This window comes from Chiloscyllium punctatum, chromosome 15, assembly GCF_047496795.1.
Source record: "Chiloscyllium punctatum isolate Juve2018m chromosome 15, sChiPun1.3, whole genome shotgun sequence".
Classification (NCBI taxonomy): domain Eukaryota; kingdom Metazoa; phylum Chordata; class Chondrichthyes; order Orectolobiformes; family Hemiscylliidae; genus Chiloscyllium; species Chiloscyllium punctatum.
The window spans coordinates 33,692,054-33,709,426 of NC_092753.1; the positions used below are offsets into that span (position 1 = coordinate 33,692,054).

The 17,373-nt window shown below is 40.7% G+C and overlaps 1 protein-coding gene across 3 annotated transcripts in view; it reads right to left on the minus strand.

The window, feature by feature from the left end:
* LOC140486180 (uncharacterized) overlaps positions 1 to 16,956 on the minus strand; it is a 28,175-nt gene extending 11,219 nt beyond the window's left edge. For 2 of the 3 annotated variants that reach the window (XM_072584929.1, XM_072584927.1), the window contains exons 1-3: positions 16,852 to 16,956; positions 10,114 to 10,788; positions 8,742 to 8,804 (exon numbers count right to left, since the gene is read on the minus strand). In XM_072584929.1, coding sequence (XP_072441030.1) covers positions 8,742 to 8,804; positions 10,114 to 10,788; positions 16,852 to 16,860 — 747 coding nt within the window. In that variant the 5' untranslated portion in view covers positions 16,861 to 16,956. Of the gene's footprint in view, positions 1 to 699; positions 2,896 to 8,741; positions 8,805 to 10,113; positions 10,789 to 16,851 lie in introns of those variants that run through there. The other variant, XM_072584928.1, reaches the window with a different exon arrangement.
* Positions 16,957 to 17,373: the final 417 nt, after the last annotated feature.

Below are 17,373 nucleotides of genomic sequence, written 5' to 3' on the forward strand. Positions count from 1 at the left end.
AGTCCATGGTGAGTTTGATGGTGGGATGAAACTTGTTGATATCACTGTGTAGTTTTATCAGTGACCCCTTGCCATGGGTCCAGAGGAAGAAAATGTCATTAATGTACCTGGCATATAATGTTGGTTGGAGATCCTGCATAGAGAAGAAGTCTTGTTCGAACCTGTGCATGAAGGTGTTGGCATATTGAGGTGCAAATTTGGTCCCCATGGCTGTTCCATGTGTCTGGATGAAGAACTGGTTGTCAAAGATGAAGACTTTGTGATCGAGGATGAGTTGTAGGATGGTTTTTGGAGATTGGCAGTTGTTGGTGATGAGTTCTGAGGCTGTTGCCGCGATGCCATCATTGTGGGGGATGCTGGTGTAGAGTGTGGAAACATCCATTGTGACGAGGAATGTTCCCGGTTCGACTGATCCGTGGGTGCTGAGTTTCTGTAAGAAATCCGTAGTGTCGCGACAGAAGCTGGGGATCCCCTGTACAATAGGTTTCAAGATGCCTTCCCCATAGCCGGAGAGATTCTCATACAGGGTCCCATTGCCCGATACGATGGGACGTCCTGGTGTGTTGGCTTTGTGTACCTTTGGAAGGCAGTAGAAGTCACCTACACGAGAAGTACGTGGGATGAGGATGCGTAGGGAACTCTGAAGGACTGGATCCAAAGTCCTAATCAGTGTGTTTAATTCACCGGTGTGTTCTTTCGTCGGATCAGCTGGTAGTTTCCTGTAATGTTGCTGGTTGTTCAATTGTCAGTGCGCTTCCTTGCAGTAATCTGTTCTAATCTGAATGACAATGGCTCCTCCTTTATCTGCTGGTTTGATTACAATGTTGTAATTGGTTTTGAGAGCCTGGATGGCATTGCATTGTGAACGGGTGATGTTTTGCTCTACCTTGTGGGTACAGCTGATGAATCTGGCATTTATATATTTCCCGACGGTTTGACCATACATGTCAAGCCCAGGACAGCGGCCCTCTGGTGGGGTCCAAGTTGACACCTTCTTTGGTCGCTCCTCTACAGATCCCTGTGATGACTGTTCCAGTTCATTAGTGGACACATTGGGATCACTGCTGGCACCTTGAAAGAATTCCTGGAGTCTCATTCATCTGATGAACTCGTCCGTGTCTGCTGCAAGAATCAACGGGTCCATTTTTGTGGTGGGGCAGAAGTTGAGACCCCTGGTCAGGACTTCAATCTCTTCCGGTCAAAGAGTATGGCCTGATAAGTTGATAATAGACTTGCAGTGACAATGTTGTCTACTGTGGTTCCAGGGCGGGCTTTGCTACTGCTGGTGAGAATGCCAAGTTTCTCCAGTTCTATGTTCTTGGTGTGGATGTACGTGGTGTAGTTTTGTTGCCTTGTCTGTTTGGCAATGTCACATAATTGTACTGATGTATCCTCAGTGCAGACTGAGAGTGTGGACTCCATCTGAATTTCCAGGTTGTGGCGCCTGCTGTAGGGTTGGTGCACGAGATGATTGAGGAGTTTACGTAAGGTGCGGTGGTAATGTTTCTCTGCGTATTCTGTGTTGTAGGTCGACTTGAGTGGGTTCGTGATCCATGATCTTTTTGGGATCTTTCCTGCTTGCCTGCATTTCTGTAGAAACTTGATGTCAGTGTCAATATGTGCAATCTTCTTGGAGATCCTCTCCACTTTAAGCCAGCAGTTCGTGGTGTCAATGGCAGTCATGATTTGGAGATGCTGGTGTTGGACTGGGGTGTACAAAGTTAAAACTCACACAACACCAGGTTATAGTCCAACTGGTTTAATTGGAAGCACTAGCTTTCAGAGCGCTGCTCCTTCATCACATGATTGTGGAGGGCACATTTGTAAGTCACAGAATTTATAGCAAAACTTTACAGTGTGATGTAAGTGAAATTATACATTGAAAAATACCTTGATTGTCTGTTGAGTTTTTCATCTGTTCAAATACCATGATAGTTTCACTTCTTTCATGTGTAAATCACAAAACCTTTTTTTAAAAGTTGCATTCTCAGGTTAGCTGTAACAATTGGTGTTAGCTAAACAATATGTTGAAGGTGTTAGCCCCCTGTGTTCTCTGTCTATGCCATGATGTTTAGATTAATTCTAATTTAAAAAGTGAGATAACAGAGTTTTACATGAATCCATGTAGTTTTTGAGCAAAGTACAATGTAACTCTGCAAGTACAAATTCACCCCACAAAATATATGTGCGCATGTGGGTCTTTGTGTTTGTCTGTCTGTCTGGGTTGGGGGGTTGGGGGTTGTGAGTGTGAGAAAGTGTATGTGTGTGTGTGTAGTGAGTGTAGAGTGTCTTAAGTCTGTGAGGGGGTGCATGTGGGAGTGTGGGAGTGTGCGTGCTTGTCTGGGGTGGGGGGGGTTGTGAGTGCTTGTGAGACAGTGTATATGTGTGTGCCAGAGTGTAGAGTGGTCTAAGTCTCTGAGAGGATGCCTGTGTAAGTGTAAGAGTGTGTGTGTCTGTAAGGGTGTGTGTGAGTGTCTGTGTGCATGTCTGTGTATATGTGTGTCCGTGCGTATGTGTGTGTATAGGAGTGTGTGTGTGTGTGTGTATAATACTTCAGTGTGATTTGGACAAATTGAGGGAATGGGCAAATGCATGGCAGTTAACATGGATAAATGTGAAGTTGCCCACTTTGGTGGCAAAAACAGAAAGGCAGATTATTATCTGAATGACTATACATTAGAAAGGGCAAATGTAACAAATATGGGCATCCTTGTACATCAGTCACTAAAAGTAAGCATGCAGGTGCAGCAGTGGTGAAGTAGGTAAACTCTATATTGGTCATCATCGTGAGTGGATTCAACTACAAGAGCAGATTGTCTTGCAGCAATTGTCCAGGCCTTGGTGAGAACACAGTGGACTGTACAGCTTTGGTTTCTTTATCTGAGTGTGTTCTGGCTATGAAGAGAGTGCAAAGAAGATTTACTAGACTGATTTCTGGGAAGATAGCATTAATCTATGATGAGAGACTCGGTCAGTTAGGACTTTTTTCACTAGATTATGTTCACTGGGAGGGATCTCATAGAAACATAAAATTCTTACAGCACTTGACAAGATAAACACAGAAACAAATGTTCAAATGCTTGGGGAGCAGAGAACCAGGGGTTACAGGTTAAGGAAATGAGGTAAGCCATTTAGGACTTTGATGAAGAGAAATTTCTTCACCTAGAAAGTAGTGGACCTGTGGAATTCTTTGCCACAGAAAGCAATTGGACCCAACACATCAAATATTTTTAATATTCTTAGGGCTAAAGGGAACAAAAGATTTAGTGAGAAAGCATGAACAGGATACTGACTTAGATGAAAAGGCCAGATCATAGTGAATGACAGAGCTGTCATGAAGGTTGGATTAGTCCAATCCTAATCTTATTTTATAAGTATCAACATTTAGAAATATAGAACAGTTTTAGAAAAATATAAGCAAGCTGGTCCTCATAAAGTGGAAGAGGAGATTTACATAAAGGTTATCCTTGAAGAGTGGATGTTTTAAAAGACTAAACTGCAAAGTTCAGAATAATTCTATCCCATCAAACTGAAGGAAACTAATAGTAGTTTTAGAATGTCATAGACAAAGAGATTTGAAACCAAAATAAATAGATAATAATAAGAAAATCCAAATGGGTAATGTGAAATAGGAATTTGGGGTTAAAAGAGAAGCAAGTTAACACTATGTATGAGGAAAATATTTACAAACATCAAAAGAAACAGAAAAGTATTTTTTTCAGTACAAAGACAATTCATAAAAGCATGGTGAGACCCTGTGAGAAGAGAATTGTTATTATAAGTAAAGGTCAGAAAATTATGCTGGTAATTTTAAAAATAAATGGGTATCTAACAGAAAATTAATTTTGAAGTCATTGACGATGAGCTAAGTTAAATTATAATTAATCAAAAGAAATCCGGAGCTAAATGTATTAATGTATCCTTGTTAAGGGAAACTAAACTGGAATCTCACCATACTCTGGTGGTTTAGGTTAAAAAAAGACAAACACCAAGGACTGACGGATGTCATCATGATCCTAACAGCGGTGTGGGAAAACATTGCTCAATGCCGAAAATTTATACATCAAGATAGCATTGGCAATCTTTTATTTTGCTGCAAGCTTGGAGTTTGGGCAATGTTGTATCATTTGGTAAAGAAGAGACCATGATAATATAAGGTATACAAGGTGCTAAAGGAGAGTGACAAAGCAGATGTTGAGCCCACATTTCCTCATCTGGGGCAATCTAAAATGAGGCATCATAGGTGTTAGGCTTCAGGGTGGCAGATTTAGATTAGATTAGATTCCCTACAGTGAGGAAACAGGCCCTTCAGCCCAACCAGTCCATACCGACCCTCCGAAAAGCAACCCACTCAGAGCCATTTCCCTCTGACTAATGCAACTAGCGCTATGGGCAATTTAGTATGGCCAATTCACTTGGACAGTGGGAGGAAACCAGAGTAGACAGAGGAAACCCACGCAGACACAGGGAGATTGTGCGAACTCCACACAGACAGTCGCCAGAGGCTGGAATCAAACGTGGGACCCTGGCGTTGTGAGGCTGCAGTGCTAACCACTGAGCCACTGTGCCACCCTAATACACAGCTGAGAAGGAATTACTTCTCTCAAAGGATGGTGAATCCTTGGAATTCACTACCCCAGAGTGCAGTGGATACTGGGACATTGAATAAATATAAGGAGGAGATAGACAGATTTTAAATTAGTAACAGGTTAACAGGTTATGTGGAGTGGGCAGGAAAATGGATTTGAAGCTGCAATTAGATCAGCCATAATCATATCAAATGACAGAACAGGTTCGAGGGCCTGAACTGTGTACTCCTGCTCCTACTTCTCATATTCTTATATAGTGACGGGCCAGAAAATTTAACATTACTGCTCTACACATCTCTAAAAAGGGAGTCTTGAATGAAAAATAAATAATCACAGAGTTGGATTTCACTGGAGTTGACTAATGTTCTTGACTTCAGCCTAAGGGACTTAATTTGTTGGTATGCATGCTGAATAGCAGGTGATATAATAAATCTTGGAGTCACAGCACACTGAAGCCAAGGTAGATAGTCCAGAACCAGAGGGTCACAGTTTAAGGATATGGGCGAATCATTTCGGACTGAGACAGGTAAAGTATAGCTTAATTGGCTGGTGAGTGACAGCTACTAATTTGACTATATATTATAGGTTACTTTCAGATTGAAGGTAAATAGGGAAATATTTAAGGTTACAAACTAAAAGACCAGTCCAAAATTTTTTTTAAATCAAATTAAGAATGAGGTAATTTAAATAGAGATACTTGGCCAGGCATTATGTGGGAGCTGGTGGACCCCCATTTTAGTTCATAGTGACCACACCAGTAGCAAATGTTGGTTGCTGGAGGCACTCCAGCTTAGAGTTGGTGAGCTGGAGTCTGAACTTCGAACACTAAAACACATCAGGGAGCGGGAGAGTTACCTGGACTCTATGTTTCAGGAGGAAGTCGGAAGATATACAATTTATGTGGGTAGTATTGAGGAATCGCAAAGGAAAAAGATCCTGATGGGTGTTATGTACAGGCCTCCTAGCAGTGGTCAAGATGTCGGGTAGAAAATACATCAGGAGATAGAAAAGGCATGTAAGAAAGGCACTATTACAATCATCATGGGTTGGAGGTGTCAGTGTTGGACTGGGGTAATCAGGTGCTTTCAAATAAACCAGTTGGACTATAACCCGGAATCTTCAATATGTAGGTGACTGGAAAAATCAGGATAGCATTAGATCTTAAGAAAAACAATTTGTAGAATGTCTACTGGATGGACGTTTTGAACAGCTTGTGGTACAGTTCACTAGGGAATAGGCATTTCTGTATTTGGTAATGTGTAATGAGGCAGACTTGATTCGACAACTTAAGGTGAAGGAACCTGTGACCACAATATGATAGAATTCACCCTGCAGTTTGAGAGGGAGTATCTTGAATCAGATGTAACAGTATTACAATTGAATAAATGTAACTTCAAAGACACGAGGGAGTAGCTGGCCAGAGTTAATTGGAAGGGGAGCCTAGCATGGAAGATGTTGGATTAGCAACGGCAGGAGGCACAGCAGAAATTCATCTCAAGGAAGAAGAAACATACTAAGGGGAGGATGTAGCAAACATGGCTGGCAAGGGAAGTCAGTGATACCATAAAAGCAAATGAGAAAAGCATACAATGTGGTGAAGATTGGTCAGAAGCCAGAGGAAGCCTTCAAAAGCCAAGAGAGAATAATTAAAAAAGTAAAAGAGAAGCAAGAGTGGACTCTGGACTGCTAGAAAATGAGGCTGAAGAGTTGGTGAGAGTGACAGACAAATGACCGAGGAACTGAATATATACATTGCATCAGTTTTCACAGTGGAAGATACCAGCAGCATACCAGAACTTTGAGAGAGTCAGGGGGCGGGGATAAGTGTCATGGCTCTCACCAAAGAGAAGGTGCTGGGGAAGCTGAAAAGTCTGAAAGTGGCCACATCACTCGGACCATTGTAGAGGCATTGGTGGTGATCTTTCAGGCATTACTGGAGGCAGAGAGGGTTCCAGAGGACTAGAAAATGGTCAAAGTAAAATGTAAGAATGGAGGGAGGCAGAAGAGAGGAAACTATGGGCTGGTCAGCCTGACCTCAGTTGTTGTTGAGATTTTAGAGTCCATTATTAAGGATGAGATTGCAGAGTATTTGGAGGTACATTGGAAAATAGGGTGAATACAGCATGGTTTCATCAAGGGGAGCTGAAAATGTGTTGCTGGAAAAGCACAGCAGGTCAGGCAGCATCCAAGGAGAAGGGGAGGTCATGCCTGACAAATCTATTAGAATTCTTCAAGGAGGTAATGACACGTTAGACAAAGGAGAACCAGTGGATGTGATCGATTTAGACATCCAGAAATCCATTAACAAGGTGCCACACAGGAGGCTGCTAAAATAAGACCTGTGGTGTTAGGGGCAAGGTACTGGCATGGATAGAGGTTTGGCTCACTGGCAGAAGGCAGAGAGTGGGGATAGTAGTTGATGACTAGTGGAGTTCCACAGGGTCAGTGCTGGGTCTACAACTATTCACACTAATTAAATAAGAACAAAGGAACTAAGAGCATTGTTGCTAAGTCTTCAGACGACACAAAGGTTGGTGAAGGGACAGGTAGTGTTAATAAAGTGGGGAGGCTGCAGAAGCACTTGACCAGTCTGGGAGAGTAGGAAAAGAAGTGGCACATGAATACAATGTCAGAGAGTGTGAGATTATGCACCTTGGTCAGAAGAATGGAGGCATGGGATACTTACTCAATGGGGAAAAGTCTTCAGAAATCTAAACAACGAAGAGACTAGGGAGTGCTAGTTCAGGATTCTCTTAAGGTTAAGTTGCAGATTCATTTGGCAGTTGGGAAGGCAAATACAATGTCGGCATTCAGTTCACAGTTCAAGTGAGCTGGAATACAGTAGCAGAGATATACTGCTGAGACTGTATAAGGTTCTGTCAGACTGTATTTAGAACGTTTTGAGCAGTTTTAGAACATAAAACAGTACAGCACAGTACAGGCCCTTTTGCCCTCGATGTCATGCCGGCCTTTTACCCTACTCTCAGATCAGACTAACCTGAAAACACTTCTTTGTAATATCTTCCATCTGCCTATCCAACAGTCACTCAAACTTACAACCATTTAAGTTCCTTAACCCTGTAACTAAAGAAAGACATGCTGGCATTGGAGGGTGTCCAGAAAAGGTTTACAATCATGATCCTGGGGATGAAGGGCTTGTCATATGAGAAGCGTTTGAATACTCTTGGTCTGTATTTGAGAGAGTTGAAAAGGATGAGGGGAGATCTGAGTGAATCTTACAGAATACTGACAGGCCTGGATTGGGTAGACATAGAGAAGATGTTTCCATGAGAGACTAGGACCTGAGGGCACAGCCTTAAAGTGAAGGGATGATCCCTTGGAACTGAGATGAGGAGGAATTTCTTCAGCCAGAGGATGGTTAATTTGTCGAACTCATTGCCACCGAAGGCTGTGGAGGCCAAGCCATTGTGTGTTTTTAAAGCAGAGATAGCTAAGTTCTTGATTAGTAAGAGGATCAAAGATTACAAGGAGAATGAAGGAGGATAAGGTTGAGAAACATATCAGCTACGATTGAATGGCAGAGCAGATGCTATGGGCCAAATTGCTTAATTATGCTCCTATATCTTATGGTCTTATGGTCTTTGAGGACAATTTTCTTCACCCAGAAAGTGGTGAGCCTGTGAAATTCTCTGCTACTGAAAGTGGTTGAGGCCAAAACATTTTCAAGAAGGATTTAGATACTACCTTTGGGCTAAGAGGTTCAAAGGGTATGGGGAGAAAGCAGAAACAGGGAAGTGAGTTGAATGTTCAGCCATGATAATATTGAATGAAGGAGGTGGTTCAAAAGGCAAAATAGCCCACTTCTCCTTTTTTCCATATTTCTATGTTACTTCCTTTACCGTATTATGTGGACATGCATATCCAGTACAGTAATTAGTAAGTGGAAAATCTTGTAAATCCTTCCCTCTAAACCAGAGAAAATTAATTGTGTCACCTTAAGACTGCACTGTTGAGGTCTAGTAACTCAGTACAGATCAAGAATCCAACCTAGTCCATTTACATCAATACATTTCACAGTATATTTACCCACGGAGGCATCAGGAAAACCCTGTCTCTAATCAGGAAAACCCTAGCTGACAGCGATTTAATTTATAAAATAGATTTGCAACATCTTTGCAGTGATTTTCATACCTGATGTAACATAAACTCAAGGGGATCGTCCGGTCTTTCATATACCAGATTTTCAGTCATTCTCTGTAAAATAAAACATAATTTAAAACCTTATTGAGTGTGTTTATGACAGTAAAACATGAAATTCAATGACTTGAAAATCTTTGGTGCTGTTGCATGAGCTATTTGGATTTTTACAAAGTTATTTCTCTGTAAAAATTGAATGTGTATATACATCATACAATGAAACTCATCGTGATCTCATCTCGTCACACAATTAGTTTTCCATTTACTGGCTCATTTTCTCCCTTGCTGTGATATTTTACTTTTAGTTTAAATTGAAGATATATTTTTCCCAGAATTTTTTTTATAACTGCAGTTACTGTGTTTGTTCCTATAGATCACAGCCTCCATACTTTAATGTGCTATTCTAGGCTAAGGACATGAAAATCTCCTGAAATCCTGGAAGATCATAGTTTAAAAAGCCAAGTTCTCTTTATATCTAATCAATATTCCTGATATTAAGTACCATAATTCAGTACACTACATATGCTAAACTCAGTTAATATATTCTCTTCCCCTGCCTCCACCACACAAGTATTCTGGACTGAGTGAAACAGCTATTATTCATGCTGTTAACCCAAGTAGCTCAGAACTGCAATGTAATAAATTGTTGATAAAATTATTTAAGAATTATCCGTGATTGGTTTTTAAAGAGACTGGGTCATCCTACCATACTGGAACAATTCATGTGTATTCAACACCGTAGCCATTATATGATCCAATATAAGTTATTCAAGCACACCTTTGAACACGTACAAAATTACTACCATACCATGATTTATGTTCATAAATTGATTCCTCAGAATTCCCCATCTTGCAAGATTATAAAGAAAAGTTATTCAGATTGGACAAAGTCAGATTACAGTAAAGGAGGACTGAAAAATTTTAATTTCCCTGGATAGTTACTTACCTTTGACATTCTATTATCATATACGAAGTCTGAACGATGGGTCAGGACAGAGGAATAACAACGAGCAACTGAAATAGCGGAAAAATCATCAGTCCCATAATGAGCCTTCTCATGAGAGAGAGAGCACGCGAGAGCGAGAGATGACAGGTGGTGGTTTAAGAGTCACCACACCTCAGGTGAGCAGCAAGGTTGTGAGATGGAACCTTCACAGTAACCTCAGTTGGTACAGGAATCATACCAACGTTATTGGCATCATAAACTAGCTGTTCAGCCAATTTTGAATTGAAACACATTACTTCTTAGAAGGGCTAGGCAAATTAAGCATATATCATGAAAAGGAAATTCTTTCTTGCAATAAATTTACATCCAGATCGTGAGGCAGATCAAGAGTCAGCCATAGACTTTGAAAAACACACTAACCTGAAACATCTGTAGAATGTTGTGTCTCTCCATATAACGCACAGATTGAATATAAGGATCTTCAAAACAGGTTGAAAATTTGTCTTCAGAAGCTAAAGGCTCCTGGGCCATCTTAACTATATCTGAGGGGGTAGCTGAAGGTTGTTTTGTGGTGTCAGCTGTAAGCTGAATCGCAGAATCAACTGCAGCTGTAACAGAAGGTTCACTTTCAACTGTTGGCTCAGATTCAGGTTTGGCTAACAGCTCTGGTCCTGCTTCAGCTGCTGTTGGCACATCTGGCTCATCTTTGGGCTCGGCTTCTGCTTCTTTCTGTGAACCTGGTTCAGCAGGCATTTCTGTTTCTTGTTCAATAATTGCCTCTGTCTCTGGTTCAGCTGTTGCCTCTCCTTCTGATTCAGCTGTTGCCTTTGCAAGCGGTTCAGCTGCAGCATCCTCATCTGATTGAGCTGTAGCCTCTGCATCTGGTTCAGGAGCAGCTGTATCTGGTTCAGCTGCAACTTCCACATATGATTCAGCTGCTGTCTCATTTTCTGCAGCATCTGGACTCTCCACCTCAGTTTCAGCCTCCGCTTCTTGTTCAGCTGCAGCTTCCGCCTCTGGCGTTGCTGCAGCTTGCACCTCTGGTTCATCTGCAGATTCTTTCGTTTCCTTTTCTATAGGATCAACACCATCATTCTTTTTGATTGAAAAAAAGTGTAAGAATTTATTGTTAGATACATAATTGTATTACTTTGACACAAGAAACTGGCAATACATTGATTTGATTTGTGTGAATTGCCTTTATGTAAATGAACATTGATTGCACTGATTATTGATTGTACCTGGTGTATTCTGTATGTGATAAGGGCCAACAAACTGTTGATGGAATGGTACTTGATATAAGAAGCAAACATGGTATGAAATTACAAAAGCAAAAAATACTGTGAATATTGGAAATCAGAAATAAAAACAGAAAGAACTGAAAATACTCATCAGGGAGGTCAGTATTTGTGGAAAGAAACAGTTAACTTTTTAGATCTGATCATTCTTTACTCTCTTCACAGAAACCTCCCAGTATGCAAAGCATTTTTTCCTTTGCAATTAAGTTGTTGCAGGTATCACTTTTGACTTGCAGTATCTTAAAAAAGAGTACAACTGCACTTTTCCTGCAGTATCCAGACAGTATATTGCAACTATGTGAGATGGAAAGGAAGGGAAATAAAAGTCAGGGCAATGGTATAATAATGTACATTTTTGGCAAAGTACTTATATGAAGTCACTTTCAATGATAATCTGTTTTGTGAGTTTCCATGTCATTGCACATTTCTTTTGGATTTTGCATCAATGTCTCTTTAGGTAGTGAGATTATGCAAGAAGCAACAAATTATAATGATCATGTGATTATTTTGGAAGCTTATAATGTAACAATCATCTGTCAAGACCTAGAATGTTTGTTTCAATATCCCAATAGCTGAGCACAACACAACCACAATGCTGGTGTGTTCTCATTTTACACTTCACACTAATGCACAAGATTCAAAATTGCAGAATTAGACAAAGTTTAGCAAATTGGAGTAAAATCTAGTTTTGAAGTAATAAACAAAGTCTGAGTTAAGAACATTTTAAAGTGTACTATTGGATATTGTAGGACAGCTGTGTGCTTCAATACTTTCGATATATGGCAAGGGAGATTAGTGCATAAATTAACAGAGCATATAAAATAGGAGATATTGTAAAAGATTCTGAGGACCAAATAAGCTACAATGAGATATTGATGAATTGATAGAATAGACAAATGATCAAATGACAGATTAAATTCAATGTCAAGGCATATGCGTCTTAGTGGATACACACAGATGGTTGAGTAACGTAAAATGCAACCTGACTGCTTAGGATCTAAGACAAAGGTCACTTTTTTAGATACCAATGACATGGACAAAAAGAGTGACATGAGGAGAGCTAATCATGATGAATTACAAGGCAGTGGAAAGCAATAAATTACCAAGGGGAGAAATGGTACAAGTGGTAAGAATAGGTAAGTGTAGATTCTGGCAGATTCTACAATGAGGAGTGTGGGGAGGTTGGATAAATTATATCTAAAATGATCATTGGTCCCTGATTCTCATGTGTCAAGATTATTAACATTAAAGAGCAAATACTGCCAAAAGGACAGAGATCAGAATTGGTTTAAGATTGTGAAAGAGGATTTCAATAAATTAAGTTCTATATCCCAGAGGGGATCTCTAGGGTAGTCATTTTCTGGATTATCCTTTGGTGCCAGACCAAATGGAAAATTATTAGGTTTGTGATTAGTGTTTTGGAAGGATTGTATGAAAAGGGAGGAAGTATTTCAAATTATTGTAATCATTTTTAGTACTAAGAAAAACTGTACAGATGGAATGACCATCACCTAAACCGAAGTGGTGTCTGTGTTTTTTGAAAAAGAACAAATAGGATAACAGAAAAAGATTTAGATTGGTTTGAGAAAGACAGGGGAAATTTCACATCACAGGTTAAAAAGGCTGACACTTTAATTAGCACTGAGCAAGTGCTGTGCAGTTGGAAGTAACGACATTCAGAGATGGTAAAGTAAGATTTTTCTACCTTCTTAGGTGTATGTAACACATTCCGTGGAACCTATAAAGAAAGTAGGGTAATTCTCCAATGCCCAATTTGTATTTACCTCAACTGACCTCATCAAAAATAGGTTAATTGCCCATTCATTTATCTTAATACTATTTGTACACAAAGTGTCTTTCCTTCACACAAAAGAAACTTAATTATATGATGTGACACATTTTGTGCCCATCCTGAGATAATGAATGATACTGCATTGATGCATAAATTTGTTTCTAACGCCTCACCCAATGAATATTACTTGTGACAAAGTAGCACTTCAGAGATGCTGCACAATAAGGTCAGCTCAGCATACATTCTCAAGGCCCAGATTGTCATCACTTGGACCAATCTGAAAAGCTGTAGGAACTTTACAGGAAGACACTTTTTTCTAATGAAATAAAAACAGGAAATGTTGGAAACACTTGAAATATCATCGACCTGTAACATTACTTAGGTTTCTCTTTCTGCTGATGCTACCTGACCACCTGAGTGTTTTAGGCAAAAGTGAGGACTGCAGATGCTGGAAACCAGAGTCAAGATTAGAGTGGTGCTGGAAAAGCACAGCAGGTCAGACAGCATCCAAGGAGCAGGAAAATCGATGTTTCGGGCAAAAGCCCTTCATCCTTTTTAGGCTTTTTAGCCCTGTGAAGGGCTTTTGCCCTAGACATTGATTTTCCTGCTCCTCGGATGCTGGCTGACCTGCTATGCTTTTCCAGCACCATTCTAATCTAGAATCTGGTTTCCAGCATCTGCAGTCCTCACTTTTGCCTAGTTGATTTTAAGCTTACTGCAAATCCTCTTGCAATGATGCCTACCTTGAAGAAGTTCTCCTCCTCTGTCTACAAGAATCTCAGTGAGTCTCTCTCTCACTGCAACCCCCAGGTCATCTCACCTGAGTGTTTTCTCATATTCCCCATTTTAATTTCAGTTTATCAGTATCCACAGTGTATTCCTCTGATCTTTTCTTGAGCTTGTGTGGAATATAAACATTGACAAAGACCAGTTAGCCTGAGTTGCCTGTTTGTTTGCTGTAAATTCTATAATTTCCTTCAAAGTGAAGACTTATTTGGATGCCATCTGTAAATCCTTTGACTACTATCTTATAACAAAATCATACGCTCTTACATGTACAAGGTAGGATGTGAGAAAATTCTGACCTCGCATTTATGTCTTTTGTTTTATAATCACAAGACAAGTTTGCATGCATTTACTAACATTTAGTCTTACAGTCCTGGAAAATAGGATCAAATAAAATTGATTCAGACAATTTTCTAAAATTGGAAATAGGTTTCATGGTTATAGACACACATCTTCAGTTCAAGCAGGGGTTAATACATATAATTTTGCAATATAAATCATATATCTTAGAGCCTTTTTGGTGCAGATCTGTGTTTTACAGAGAGAATTCACAGAGAATGGTGGAAATCAGACAAACATCAATCAGACATCATTTGAAAGAAAACAAAGGTTGAAATTTTGGCATAGGCATGCACTTGAGTCTAATGATATTAATCTGTCGAATCACATCTTCAGACCATCATTAGTTCATTCTATATTCTTCTCTATAACAATGCCCAACATTACCCATTTCAGCTCAATTACTGTTGAAACCCTCATTCTTTTCTCTGTTATCTCCAGACCTGGCTATTCCAATGCACTCCTGGTTACCTCTCACATTCTACTTTATGTAAACTTCAGGTAAACTGAAACTCTGCTTTCTGTTTTCACTCGCACCAAATCTTGTTCACTTATCAAACCTGTGCTTGCAGACCTATTGTATCTTCCAGTCAAGTAAAGTTTTGAATTTGAAGGTCTCTCCCTTGGTCTTGAATCCATCCATACTATCATCCCTCCCTTAGTTCTGTAATGTCCTCCAGTCCCACATTCTGAGATATCTCTCCTCATTTAAATCTGACCTCTGGAGCATTCCCAACTTTAATCACTCCACCATTGGTAATTATTGCCTTCAGTTGATTTGGCTCTAAGCTCAGGAACATAATATATGAACCAGGAGCAGGAGTAGGCTATCTGCCTCTTCGAGCCTACTCTGCCATTCAATAAGACCGTGGCTGATCTTTTTGTGGCCTCAGCTCCACTTACCCACCCTCTCCCCAAACCCTTAATTCCTTTACTGTTCGAAAAAATTATCTATCTTAGCTTTAAAACATTCAATGAGGAGACCTCAACGGGAGAGGTGGAATAGGCTGGGGCTGTTTTCCCTGCAGCGTCGGAGGATGAGGGGTAATCTTATAGAGGTTTATTAAATCATGAGGGACATAGATAGAATAATTGACAAAGTGGAAGTCCAGGACTAGACAGCAGGAGAGGGAAAAGATTTAAAAGGGACCTAAGGGGTAACTTTTTCACACAGAGGGTGGTGCATGAATGGAATGAGCTGCCAGAGGAAGTTGTGGAAGCTGGTGTAATTACAACATTTAAAAGGCATCTGGATGGGTATATGAATAGGAAGGGTTTGGAGGAACATCAGCCGAGTGTTGGTAAATGGGACTAGATTAACTTAGGATATCTGGTTGGCATGGACGAGTTGAACCAAAGGGTCTATTACTGTGCCGTACAACTCAATGACTCTATGACTTTACTGGGCAGGGAATTCCACAGATTCACAAACCTTCGGGTGAAAACGTTCCTCCTCAATTCAGTCCGAAATCTGCTCCCCCTAATTTTGAGGCTTATTCCCATTCCACATCTCTCCACCTCATTTTCCTCTTTTAGACATTTCTTAAAACTCAGCTTTGGATCATCTGAGCTGATATCTCCTTACGTGACTCTGTATCACCTTTTGTTTTATAATACTTCGGTGATGCACACTGGGGCATTTTACTCTGTTAAAGGTGCAACACCAATATGAATATGTTTTGTTTGCCATTCACATTCAAGTATTGACTGACTTTTCAGCACCTTGTCTATTTTTTGTGCGGAACATTAGTTCACTTTTGGATTTTGATGCAGATCACTTAAGGGATCCCAATTCTACAGTGTTCACTGATAATAATATTCCAAATAAAAATGGATTTTTCAACCACATGCGATAACATGGGGTGAATGGCAAGAGTCTGTGGCTGTACAGGAGGCTGGGACTGGCTTGAGTTCACAGTGCCAACACTACCGGTACGGAGAGAACCTATAATACTGGTGTGCTATACTTGAAATGGGATTGAACCAAGGACCTAAGAGAAACGAAAAATTGGGCTGTAGGTAAGACTTTAAACGGTTAGGTGAAAGAAAGTCTCTGGCAGAAATAACAGTAGCATCGAAGTAGAGAGACAAGAATCGGGCTAATAAAATGATGAAGACTAACTCAAGAGAACTCGGGAAACAAATAAACTTATTGAACGTCAGTGTAAATTAACTGTAAAATAAAATGAGAGGTACAGCTAACTTAAAAAAAAATCCATTGGTGGTAGGATGAAAAATCGAAGGGTACAGATTTAAGGTAGCAGATACAATGGTAACTCAAGGAAATTCTCTTTCACCCAGCAAGTGATAGACAAAGAGTGTGGCAGAGGCAAATTAAATCAAGAGGGAATTGGACTATAATTTTGAGGAGGAATGTGCGGGACTACAGAGAGAAGGCTGAGCTCAGGTGAGTTGCTCTTTCGGAGAACTACAAACACACAACGGACTGAAATGCCTTTTCCCCTGCTGTTGCTACTCGATGACATGCCGATTAAAGTTCGGTGAGAATTTGAAACGAGGAATGATACACAAACACCCCGCTGAACTGGTGTTTGTAAACCGGTAGCCTGTAAATTATTCAACAGTAATCCCTTAGCAACTGATCCGCATCCGATCTGTAAACTTGGGATCTTTAGGCTGCCTGCACGCAAATGATGAGACGTTAACAGCAAATGTCACACTCCCCACCACCACCCCCAAGCTCATCCCTCGAGGAGCTCGCTGTTGTCATTCTCACCAACACCGAGTTTCGGAAGAAAATACTGTCCCTCGTTTCAATCGATTGTTGTTGGGGGGGGGGGGGGGGTTGCTGGACAAAATGCAAAATGCCAGAAGTGGTCCAGCTGCTGTGAACGAGCTCAGGAAGCCGCTTGAAGGAAGTGCCTGTGTTACTGCTTAAACCAGCATGGGGAGAGACTGGAGCATCCCAGGCGACGCGATTACCTCGCTCATAGCTGCACTCTCGACCTTCCAACACCCTCTTCCACAAACACCAATCCGGGGGGGGCAAAACAAAAATAAGGTGATTTATTTCCAAATGGGCCGCCCCCAAGCTTGGCCCTCCCCTCCCCACCCACCCATCACTTGTATCCGCTGTCACTCACTGAAGTTACCAGCGGTTACCGGGGAAACCGATGACACAACATACGGTCAGCTGACCCATTGCCATGACCATGGCCATGACCATTGCGTTCTACTTTTTTTTTCTTCTTTTTTTTAACCCCCACACTACCGCCTAAGTGCGGTAGTGCTTATTATTTTTTTCCACAGCACCCATGGTGTGTGTGTGTGTAGATGTGAGACACAGTGAAAGACATAAAGTGCACAAATCTTTATTCAATCTCCACCACCAGGAAGATAGGAAAAACACCCGAACCATTGCGTTCTAACCCGGCCTCCTTCGGTTTAGGATTGGCCGATACTGTCCAGGGGGAGGAGCCAGGGATTGGGAATACAGTTTTCACC